At 48.2% G+C, this 12649-nt stretch overlaps 1 protein-coding gene across 1 annotated transcript in view; it reads left to right on the top strand.

Annotated features, from left to right (window-relative positions):
• Positions 1-807: 807 nt before the first annotated feature.
• LOC143172181 (succinyl-CoA:3-ketoacid coenzyme A transferase 1, mitochondrial-like) overlaps positions 808-12649 on the top strand; it is a 92952-nt gene continuing 81110 nt past the window's right edge. Inside the window, exons 1-3 of the mRNA XM_076361432.1 lie at positions 808-891; positions 9771-9879; positions 11794-11884. Coding sequence (XP_076217547.1) covers positions 808-891; positions 9771-9879; positions 11794-11884 — 284 coding nt within the window. The remainder of the gene's footprint in view (positions 892-9770; positions 9880-11793; positions 11885-12649) is intronic.

Here is a 12649-nt window from a genome sequence, read left to right as displayed (position 1 = left end):
AAGCATTTGGAAACTTAAACGTTCAAAGCCCCTATCCTTATTTTAATTCTTGTGATGTTAATCCTCAATCACAAATTGATAGGACAGAAATTTAAGCCACCTTCTCTGAATATGTAAGAAAGGAAGAATCTACAAGTGAACTAGCAAATCTTGTGTCACCTCTGAAGTCCCGAAAGATAACTTCAGAGAGACATCTGCAATGAGCATCTGAGTTGTCTGTCTGTGGAAGTAATGGAGCATCACAAGGAAAACAGGACCCCCCACCCAATGATTTGTAACATTGATTGGTACCCTGTCTTTTTGTCCATCTTTGTCTGTGGGTGTGAGGGTTTTTAAGAACTAACATGCTGACTGCGTTATTCTCCTACTGGGTCGGTGGTATCAGGGTGGGTGCAGCACGTGGGGGGGCTGCTTCTGCCCCCCCCGCGGAGGCTCCAGAAGTGGAGGGCTGCTCACACTGCCGCCAGCTCCACACCCTGCCCCCCGTGCCCACTGCGGGACAGCGGCCGGACTAGGCTCCCTGGACTCGGCCGCCTGCCCGTGGCAGCCGCAGAGCGGCTGGACAGCTCTTCCGCGCCCCGGCGTGGGCCGCCGGCTCCCCGCTCCCCTCAGGTGGCGGCCCCGCCTCGGGCGCAGCTGACGTCAATGGGCGTCAGGGCCGAGCCCCCCACTCTCCCTCGGCCCGCGTGAGCCGGCGCCGCCGTCCTGCCCGTTCCTGCTTCCATCGCCTGGCGTTGTACAGCAGCCGCCGCCTCGGCTCTGCCCGCTGCCTCTCTGCTCCCTCCCCGAGAGCCGCGTAGCGCGAAGATGGCCGCGCACAAATTCCACCTGCTGCCGCTCGGCCGCCGCATCCTCCTTCCTGCCGCGCGGATGCGGGGTGCTGGGGTTGAGGTAAGGCAAGACGCGGTGGGGGCAACCAGCCCCCCGAACCGCGGCTCGGCCGCGCCCCGCTACACTGGCTGGCTCCGCTGGCGGCCCGCGCCCCCTCTGCGTCCCCCTGCCCGCTGGGCCTGAGCCGCCTCTGCGCCCGCCCGGGCGGCAGTGACCTTGGCGGGATACTCGCCACGGCAGGGCCGTGCTCGTGGCCGCCTCCGCCGGGGGTCGGCACCTCCCGCGGGCGGGGCCGGGAGCCCAGAGCCCCTGAGGTAGGCGGCCGTACTGGTGCCCCGAGGGTGGCTTTGCCCGCGGGGAAGTGATGGGTTTTGTTTTTGGTTTTCTATTGATGTGACAGTTTTGGCCCAAAGGAGGGCTGCAGGAAGGCAGGTGGGGTGCGGGGGCAGCAGCCCACGGGGAGGAGGGCAGAGCATGGCCCCAGGGTAGGCCTGGCCCCATCGGTGGGTTGGGATGTGGTGACCTTGTGGGACTGGGCCCAGAGGTATATGTAACTGTAGCATTTTTTCTTTCCTTTTTTTTTTTTTTCCCCAGAATTGTTTCTGTGGCTTTTCTTACTTTGTTTTAGTTGAAAAAGCTCACCTACTCTCCTTCTTGTGCACGTGTTTACTCCTCACATCTTTATGGACAAATAACAATAGCTTTTTCAGGCTTTGTTTTGCTAAGTTATATTTTGTTCTTCTATAAAATTTCCTTCAATTTTGTCCATCATTCTAGGAGCCCATCTGTTCCCATTTTACTCCTCTCTTGAACCTGGGCTGCCAGAATTGCAGCCAGCTCCTGAGGTCTTAGCTTGCTGCCTCGGTGTGCAGGGGGAGTGTGGGTGATCCCTGGCACCTCAGCTCTGTGAAAGCCCATTGCTCTCAAACAGCAGAATGGGTGGGAAAGGGACTGAGAAGAACATATTTAGTATAGTAGGGCAGACACCCTCATTAGAGACATCCAACCCGGGAATGCATGCATGCATACATACATTTGTTCCCCAGGGCTCAGTATTGGGGCTAGTTTTGTTTAATATCTTTATCAATGATCTGGATGAGGGGATCGAGTGCACCCTCAGGAAGTTTGCAGACGACACCAAGTTGGGTGGGAGTGTTGATCTGCTTGAGGGAAGAAAGGCTCTGCAGAGGGACCTGGACAGGCTGGATTGATGGGCCCAGGCCAACTGTATGAGATTCAACAAGGCCAAGTGCCGGGTCCTGCACTTGGGCCACAACAACCCCATGCAGCGCTACAGGCTTGGGGAAGAGTGGCTGGAAACCTGCCTGGCGGAAAAGGACCTGGGGGTGTTGGTCGACAGCCGGCTGAACGTGAACCGGCAGTGTGCCCAGGCGGCCAAGAAGGCCAATGGCATCCTGGCCTGTATCAGAAATAGTGTGGCCAGCAGGAGCAGGGAAGTGATCGTGCCCCTGCACTCGGCCCTGGTGAGGCCACACCTCGAATACTGTGTTCAGTTTTGGGCCCCTCACTACAAGAAAGACATTGATGTGCTGGAGCATGTCCAGAGAAGGGCAACGAGGCTGGTGAGGGGTCTGGAGAACAAGTCTTATGAGGAGCAGCTGAGGGAAGTGGGGTTGTTTAGCCTGGAGAAAAGGAGGCTGAGGGGTGACCTCATTGCTCTCTACAACTACCTGCAAGGAGGTTGTAGCAAGGTGGGTGTCAGTCTCTTCTCCGAGGTAACAAGTGATAGGACGAGAGGAAATGGCCTCAAGTTGCGCCAGGGGAGGTTTAGATTGGATATTAGGTGATTGTTGACAACTGAAAGGGTTGTCAAGCATTGGAGCAGGCTGCCCAGGGAAGTGGTTGAGTCACCATCCCTGGAGGTATTTAAAAGACGTGTAGACATGGCGCTTAGGGACATGGTTTAGTGGTGGACTTGGCAGTGCTAGGTTAACGGTTGGACTCGATGATCTTAAAGGGTCCTTTCCAACCTAAATGATTCTACAATTCTATAACACATGCTGTTCCATTGTTCCCCGCTGTTACAGGTAGTTGGGAAGATTAAGGAAAAGGTACCATGTGGTCTCTTGAAAATATTTTCCAATGTGTGGATACAGGGACACAGCAGTGGCCTGGCCTCCCTCAAGCCCTGGCCCTCTTGGTCAGGCCTGAAGGCAAGGGGCCACCCTGCCACGCCTGCTTGCAGCCTTGTACTGGGGTTCCTGAGGCTGCCAGCACTTACTACTTGTTTTGTTGCTTGCCTACCAAAAGGTGCCAGAAGAGACGCTCTTTGCAGTCTTACTGTTGTTACGAAAAAAATGTTTCTGAAAGAAATAGTTGTGGTATAATTGAGCATGAGGAAGGGTCTTTTACGCTTAGGGGGGGATAGAGAGACAATAGAGTCCCTGTTTTGGAGAGCTGAACCCTTCTCTCTCTCTCTTTCTCTGTCCCTGTGATGCCCATGCCCCCATGTAGCGGGACAAAAGGGAGCAATGACTGTACAGAAACGGGGGACAGGATGGAGCGAAGGCCCCATAGCTCTCGCCTGTTCGGACACTGTCATCCTTGATAAGTCCGCCTCTGCCACACCTCTCAGTTTTGAGGCCTAAACTTATGTCACGGGCCTAAAGACCCAGGCTCTGAAACACATTTGAACCCACTGAGAGAGAAAACTTAAGGCGGGGAAGTAAAAGGAGAATCTTGCCCGCATAAAGTTAAAAGTAACACCAACTTGTGATACTGAGCACTTAGTTTAGTGATATAGCAGTTACGGCTCCTCATTGTAAAAATAAGAGGGAAGGGGAGAAGACGGCGCATTTGAGTAAAAGATAAGACCCAACCAAGGGCTTATCTACCGAGACCATGCGGCAACAAAAGCACAAAAGGATGCGGACTGGAGAAGGCTCCTTGGAGCTCCCTCTCAGCTGGACTGAGATCCCCGAACTGTCTGTGACCATCGGTGTCGTGGTTTAACCTCAGTCGGCAACTGAGCACCACACAGCCGCTCGCTCACTCCCCCCACCCCCGGTGGGATGGGGGAGAGAATTTGAAGAGCACAAGTGAGAAAAACTCATGGGTTGAGATAAAAACAGTTTAATAATTGAAATAAAATTATAATAATAATAATATGATAATAATAATAATACACAAAGCAAGTGATGCACAGTGCAATTGCTCACCACCTGCCGACCGATGCCCAGCCAGTCCCCGAGCAGCGGCCCCCCCCCGGCCAGCTTTCCCCAGTTTATGTACTGAGCATGACGTCACATGGTATGGAATGTTTCTTTGGCCAGTTTCGCTGTGCCCCCTCCCAGCTTCTTGTGCACCTGCAGCCTTCTCAGTCGGTAGAGCATGGGAAACCAAAAAGTCCTTGGCCAGTCTAAGCATTACCTAGCAACAACTAAAACATCAGTGTGTTATCAACTTTGTTCTCATCCTAAATCCAAAACACAGCACTGTACCAGCTACTAGGAAGGAAATTAACTCTATCCCTGCCGAAACCAGGACAATATCCACCCCTTATTCTATACCATCTGCGTCATGCTCAAGTCTCACATTTTCCAGTACATTTTCATTAATCACCACCCCATTTTTTTCAATATATATACACACACACACACACACACACAGATATCATTCCCTTAGTCTGTGGGCCATCCGTCTAAAATGTTTGGTGAGCTCATGACTTCGGGCTCCATCTGTCGTAATAATCTTCCAGGGCAGGAAAAATGGAGATGGTATGTGGTGTTGGATTGTTCCATGTTGAAGTCAGTTCTGGTACCATCATCACTGTGCTTTGCTTGGTTTCACTGAAGTTATTCTTCATTAGTCTGGGTGATTCTTATTGTAATAACATTAGTATGGCATATAATATTATTAGTATGATTAGTATATCTGTGTATTATTAGTATAACTGTTATAACTATAATTAGTACTTAACATCACATAATTCAGATCATTGGCTATTCTCACCCAAAATCAAATCCCCTTGAGGTACACATCGGACTTCCCCATCCTTCCGCATTATCCACCAAGTGCACCCAGGTCCTTGGGCAAAAGCAATCCCACGGATGGGTTTGCCTCTGCCCGAGGCAGGAATAACCCAGACTGTCTTCCCCAGCATATTTTTTATGTGCACTACAGGGACTTTATTCCCATCTACAGTACGTAAAAGTTCTGACTGGGCAGAGCCTGCTCGATTGGCAGATCCTCGAGTGTTGACTAACCAGGTGGCCTTTGCTAAATGCGTATCCCAATGTTTGAATGTCCCGCCACCCATTGCTCTCAGCGTAGTCTTTAACAGTCCATTGTATCGTTCAATTTTCCCAGAGGCTGGTGCATGATAGGGGATGTGATACACCCACTCAATGCCATGCTCTTTGGCCCAGGGGTCTATGAGGTTGTTTCGGAAATGAGTCCCGTTGTCTGACTCAATTCTTTCTGGGGTGCCATGTCGCCATAGGACTTGCTTTTCAAGGCCCAGGGTAGTGTTCCGGGCAGTGGCATGGGGCATGGGATATGTTTCCAGCCATCTGGTGGTTGCCTCCACCACTGTAAGCACATGACGCTTGCCTTGGCGGGTTTGTGGGAGTGAGATATAATCGATCTGCCAGGCCTCCCCATATTTATATTTCAGCCATTGTCCTCCATACCAAAGAGGCTTTAACCGCTTGGCTTGCTTGATTGCAGCGCATGTTTCGCTGCATATCCATGGATAACCTGTGCAATAGTGTCCATGGTCAAGTCCACCCCTCAATCACGAGCCCATCTGTATGTTGCATCTCTTCCTTGGTGACCTGAGGTGTCATGGGCCCACCAAGCTTGAAATAATTCACCCTTATGTTGCCAGTCCAGATCCACCTGAGCCACTTCAATCTTAGCAGCCTGATCCACCTGCTGGATGTTTTGACGTTCTTCAGTGGCCCGACTCTTGGGTACGGGAGCATCTACGTGACGGACTTTTACAACCAGGTTCTCCACCCGGGCAGCAATATCTTGCCACAATGCGGCGGCCCAGATGGGTTGCGCTGCCAGTTGCTCCGCTTCCATTGCTGCAACCACCCCCACAGGGCATTTGCCACCATCCATGAGTCAGTCTAGAGATAGAGCACTGGCCGCTTTTCTTGGTCAGCAATGTCTAAAGCCAGCTGGATGGCCTTTACTTCTGCAAATTGGCTTGATTCACCTTCTCCTTCAGCAGTTTCTGCAACTTGTCGCATAGGACTCCATACAGCAGCTTTCCACCTCCGATGCTTTCCCACAAGACGACAGGACCCATCAGTGAACAGGGCATATTGCTTCTCATTTTCTGGTAGTTCATTATACATTGGGGCCTCCTTAGCACGCGTCACCTCCTCCTCTGGCGATATTCCAAAATCTTTGCCCTCTGGCCAATCCATGATCACTTCCAGGATTCCTGGGCGACTGGGGTTTCCTGTTCGAGCCCGTTGTGTGATCAGTGCGACCCACTTATTCCACGTAGCATCAGCTGCATGATGTGTACAGGGGACCCTCCCTCTGAACATCCAACCCAGCACCGGCAGTCGGGGTGCCAGGAGGAGCTGTGCTTCAGTGCCGATCACTTCCGAAGCAGCTCAAACCCCTTCATATGCTGCTAATATCTCTTTTTCAGTTGGAGTATAGCGGGCCTCGGATCCTCTGTATCCCCGACTCCAAAACCCTAGGGGTCGACCTCGAGTCTCCCCTGGTGCTTTCTGCCAGAGGCTCCAGGTAGGGCCGTTCTCCCCGGCTGCGGTGTAGAGCACATTTTTTACCTCTTGCCCTGCCCGGACTGGCCCCAGGGCTACTGCATGAACTATCTCCTCTTTAATTTGTTCAAAAGCTTGTCGTTGCTCAGGGCCCCATTTGAAATCGTTCTTCTTCTGGGTCACTTGATAGGGTTTACAATCAGACTGTAATTTGGAATGTGCATTCTCCAAAAACCCACGACGCCTAAGAAAGCTTGTGTTTCCTTTTTGCTAGTTGGTGGAGACACGGCTGTTATTTTGTTGATCACATCCATTGGGATCTGACGACGTCCATCTTGCCATTTTATTCCTAAAAACTGGATCTCCTGTGCAGGTCCCTTGACCTTACTTTGTTTTATGGCAAAACCGGCCTTGAGAAGGATTTGGACTATTTCCTTCCCTTTCTCAAAAACTTCTCCTGCTGTGTTGCCCCACACGATGATATCATCAATGTATTGCAGGTGTTCTGGAGCTCCACCCTGTTCTAGTGCAGTCTGGATTAGTCCATGGCAAATGGTGGGGCTGTGTTTCCACCCCTGGGGCAGTCGGTTCCAGGTGTACTAAACGCCCCTCCAAGTGAAAGCAAACTGTGGCCTGCACTCCGCTGCCAAAGGGATTGAGAAAAACGCATTAGCAATATCAACTGTGGCATACCACTTGGCTTCCTTTGACTCCAGTTCGTATTGAAGTTCTAGCATGTCTGGCACAGCAGCACTCAGCGGTGGCGTGACTTCATTTAGGCCACGATAGTCTACTGTTAGTCTCCACTCTCCATTAGACTTCCGCACTAGCCATATGGGGCTGTTAAAGGGTGAGGGAGTCTTGCTGATCACTCCTTGGCTCTCCAGTCAACAAATCAGCTCATGAATGGGAATCAAGGAGTCTCGGTTGGTGCGATATTGCCGCCGGTGCACCGTGGTGGTAGCGATTGGCACCTGTTGGACTTCGACCTTCAGCAACCCCACAACAGAGGGGTCCTCCGAGAGACCAGGCAAGGTGGACAGCTGTTTAATTTCCCCCATCTCCAAGGCAGCTATACCAAAAGCCCACCGGTACCCTTTTGGGTCCTTGAAATACCCTCTCCTGAGGTAGTCTATGCCAAGGATGCACGGAGCCTCTGGGCCAATCACAACGGGGTGCTTCTGCCACCCATTCCCAGTTAGACTCACTTCGGCTTCCAATACAGTTAGCTGTTGGGATCCCCCCATCACCCCAGAAATACAGATGGGTTCTGCCCCTCTATAGCTTGATGGCATTAGGGTACGCTGTGCACCGGTGTCCACTAGAGCCTTATACTTCTGTGGGTCTGATGTGCCAGGCCACCGAATCCACACAGTCCAGTAAACCCGGTTGTCCCTTTCCTCCCCCTGGCTGGAGGCAGGGCCCCTCTAATCCTCATCACAGTACTCGTTTCTCATTTCTTGTACATACGAATCAGAAGTTTCTTCATTAAGATCAGGAGTAAGATCAGCCCTTCTACTCTGTCTGGGGAACTGCCCGCTGGAAACTGGAGCAGCAATTTTCCTGGAAGAACCTCTTTCTGTGATTGTTTTCCCTTGCAATTCACGTACCCGTGCCCCTAGGGCTGCAGTAGGTTTTCCATCCCACTTCCTCATGTCCTCTCCGTGGTCACACAGGTAAAACCATAGGGTGCCCCGTGGTGTGTATCCTTTATATTCTCTCTCTTGAGCAAGAGAACGCTGACTCCTAATAGCCGAGATACTGGTCCGTACAGGTGAGGAGTAGGACCTATCCTCTCTGAGTTGCTGGATCTCCCGGGACAGTTTCTCCACAGCCGAGACGAGGGAGGAAGAGAGACTTTCCTCATATTGCCGGAGTTGACCAGCCAATTCATCCGCTGTTTGTTCCTCTCCATCTTTCCAGGTCATCACTGCCAATGAATTGGCGTATGATGATGGTGAGCTCCTTATAAACTTCCGCCACATGGGTCGTGTGCACTTGACTTCGTCTGGATCTTTGGATAGTTGTTCATTGTTCAGGTCATCATAAATCACCTCCAGCACAGCTAATTCTCTCAGAAACTGGATACCCTTCTCCATGGTGGCCCACTTGCTTGGGCGACATATGACATCTTCCTTAAAGGGATACCTTTCCTTCACGCTTGACAAGAGTCACCTCCAAAGGCTGAGGACTTGTGTCCCTTTTCCAATTGCTTTGTCAATGCCCCCTTCCCTAGAAAGGGATCCCAGCTGCTTGGCTTTTTTACCCTCTAATTCTAGCCCACTGGCTCCATTATCCCAGCATCGGAGCAGCCAGGTGACAACATGCTCACCTGGACGACGGCTGAAATCTTTTCGTATATCTGGCAGCTCACTCAGGGATAGAGATCGGGTGGTCACTGCCTCGTTTATGAGTTCTTCCTCTTCTTCCTCCCCGATCAGCGGCCGGCTCTCCTCCTCCTGTTCTCATGATGGCCCTTCTCCAGGGTAGTCTGCCTCGTACACTTCTTCCTCCGGCTCCCTTCTAGAAGAAGCTTCTTCCTCCCTTACTAAACGAGCTGACTTCCGCTTCCAAGATTTCTTCTTGTGTACAGGGGCGACTGATACCGGCACAGGCTGGTTCTTTGGTTCAGCCACAGGGCCTGTCGCCGGGGTCTGAGTGGCTGCAGTGCCTGTCACCGGAGTCTGAGTGGCCGCAGGGCCTGTTGCTGGGGTCTGAGTAGCCGCAGAGCATGTTGCTGGGATCTGAGTGGCTGCGGTGCCTGTCGCCGGGGTCTGAGTGGCGACAAAAGCACAAAAGGACACGGACTGGAGGAGGCTCCTTGGAGCTCCCTCTCAGCTGGACTGAGATCCCCGAACCGTCTGTGACCATCGGCTTGATCCTTATTGACAGGTCGTATTACCCTCCCTGTGTATGTAGTTGTGTCGTGTTTTGTGTTACTATTTCGTGAACCTGCATGCTTGCTTAAGGATTCTGGCTCTCATAATAAACTGTCACCATATAGTACCCGCCTGACTGTGGAGTCTGAGTAGTGGTCATTTTCCCCCCGCTTCTTTTGGTACTATACAGTGCATGACAGTCCCTCCACAATGTTTAGTGTTTACGGTAGCAATATCTTTTTTTTTATATATATATATATTTCCCCTCTTATCTAGCCAGAGGGATGGTCATCATTGTAAAGCTACAATATAATGCTTTTTATTCATTCACTTATTTCTTTTAATGTTCCAGATTTGTGGATGCTATTTTTCTACTAGCTATCATTGCAACACCAAATTTTATACCGATCCTGTCGAAGCTGTAAAAAATATACCCAATAGGGCAACTATACTTGTTGGTGGTAAATATTTAAATTCTTTATGGATGCAATCATATGTTCTATTAATGAGATACTTTTTACCATGGTTCTTTTACTGATAACTTGAGAATCGATATACTTGTATGGGTATTTTAAAGAAGTGATTTCCTACTCTGCTAATGATGGGACAGACTCTTTCAGTAAGAAAAATCCCAGTTTGTTTCTTAGGGGAGAGAAAAAGCCTCAGAAAAATTATTAGCTTTTTTCCCCACTAGTGAAGTGTTAGACTTTACTTATGCCAGTTTGAATGCAGAAAATTAACTTGGTCTTTTTCAAGTTAACATTGTTATTTCAGATGGTGAAGAAATCAGTTTTGGTTTGATTATTTTTATGGTAGCATTCTCTATATTCTGTATCTGCCTAGTCACTGGGTCTCTGTGACCTTGAACAAATTGCCTAACCTGTTTCTGACTGTAGGAAGTGAAGATAATACTTATCTACATTACACTTGTCGTAGTTTAACTCCAGTCAGCAATTAAGCACCACACAGCCGCTCGCTCACTCCCCCTGCAGTGGGATGGGGGAGAGAATTGGAAGGGTAAAAGTGAGAAAACTCATGGGTTGAGATAAAGACAGTTTATAGGGAAAACAAAAGCTGCACACATAAGCAAAGCAAAACAAGGAATTCATTCACTACTTCCCATTGGCAGGCAGGTAGTCAACCATCTCCAGGAAAGCAGGGCTCCATTACGCATAACGGTTGCTTGGGAAGACAAACGCCATCACTCCAAACCTGTCCCCCCTTCCTCCTTCTTCCCCCAGCTTTTATTGCTGATCATGACGTCATATGGTATGGAATATCCTTTTGGTCAGTTGGGGTCAGCTGTCCCGGCTGTGTATCAACACTATTTTCAGCACAAATCCAAAACATAGCCCCATACAAGCTACTATGAAGAATTTTAATTCTATCCCAGCCAAAACCAGTGCACACTAAATGGATATGTGTAATATTTCCAGAAGAGTCAAGAAGTTGTGTCATATTGGCTTTCATTGTGATTTAAACTTTTGAATATTCTAGATGATTTTCATAATTTCGTGCTGTTCAATCTACTGAAAGAAAAGGTGATCTCTCTATTTAATAGGCTATAACTGATTTTTAGTACTGAAGAAGAGTGATGAATGTGATGTTGTAAAACATGGGAAACCTCACTGGAGCTCTGTAATGAGGCAAAATGTCTTATAGGAAGAATTGTTATATTTTTTTGTTGTTGTTGGAACAAAAGAAGGTCTGAGGCTAAGTGGTTGGGAACAAAATGCTAGTAGTCATAGTGTTAGAGCCTGGCCTAAGACTTAGGCGCCTCAAATGTGGCATGGTATTTCATTTTAGGCATATCGGGTTCTTGCATAACAAGTAGGAGTGTGAGGCACCTCAGCCAGGGTGGAGATCTGGGTTACTGTGCTTCCAGTTACACATATTCCGGAGAATGTTATGATTCCCAGATTTTTATCACCTAATTATAGGCTATGCTGTATGGGAGAACTCCTCACTCCTCTTGTTTGACATTGTTCTGATCAGCAAAGAACTGAAGGTTAGTTGGGTAGAAAGAGAAGGAGGAATAATGAATACAATGGCACAGTGCAGTGGTTAGGGCACACATCAGGAGAGCCAAGGTCCTGGAGCCCTTCTCCAAAGTCAAATTGTGTGTGAGTAGACCTCTGATGGTTAAATTGCTTTCATCCTAACTGGGAAGCATCTAATGACTGGGAGATTCCAGTAGTAGGGAAGTGACTGGGAAGGTTCCACTACTCCAGAAGTGTTGGTTTCTTTAGTCAACTAAGGAGCTTGTTCTACTCAGAAAAGATTTTTAATTAACCAGTGCACATTCTCAGACTTCTGATTAAACTGTGTTCTTTCAAACGCTTGTTACATATTCAATTTTCTTTTATTTTGTGTAGGTTTTGGATTGTGTGGGATTCCTGAAAACCTCATTGGGGGTTTACTGAAGACTGGAGTAAAAGGAATAACAGCAGTCAGTAACAATGCAGGGTAGGTATTCATATGTCTGTGGTTTAATAAGTACAGACTAAATATTCCGTTCATGTGAAAAGGCTGATAGGTATGAAAAGGTCTTACTTTTCATCATAAAAATTTTCATATTAACTCACACAGCTATGTTTGAAAGTGTTATTTTTGGAATGAGCCCAGAAAGTACAGTACTGCACGTATACCCAACTTTGTCAGGGAGTAATTGTCACTGTTGTAGAACATAGCAATTATGTATATTTATATATATTTAACTGGTTGATTGTAACTGAAAATTCTGACTTAGATGCTTTAAATGTAATATCAGTGATTTTTTGTGTGTGTGTGAAGTTCTAAATAGGGATTTTTTTAACTACAGTTTGATGCTTTCTGACATTCTTATTGTAGTTGTTACTTTAAAAAAAACCCAAAAACCCAAAACAAAAAACAAACACCACCCCAACAACAATGGAGGATATTTATGATGAAAGAATGGAGAGCCTCTTTAGTGGGTCTTGGAATTTTTTAATTTTATTAAATGTTTGCCCATTAAGAAATTCATGTGGGGTTGACAGTGAGAATAATTCTTTTACATATAATTTCTCAGCTTCTCATTAGGGCTAATTTTTACACAAGCTGTTCATTGTAATAGACTCCACAATACCTAACAATCTTCATATAGAGAAATAACTACAGCTGCTTCTGTTTAAGTGCATTGATAGAATAGAAATTAAATTAAATAAAAATATTGATATGCAGAATATAATAACTTGTATTTGAAATTAGTTA

The sequence above is a fragment of the Aptenodytes patagonicus genome, chromosome W, assembly GCF_965638725.1.
Source record: "Aptenodytes patagonicus chromosome W, bAptPat1.pri.cur, whole genome shotgun sequence".
Classification (NCBI taxonomy): Eukaryota; Metazoa; Chordata; class Aves; order Sphenisciformes; family Spheniscidae; genus Aptenodytes; species Aptenodytes patagonicus.
Note: the sequence above shows the minus strand (reverse complement) of the source record. Positions and strands in the feature narration are given on the sequence as shown.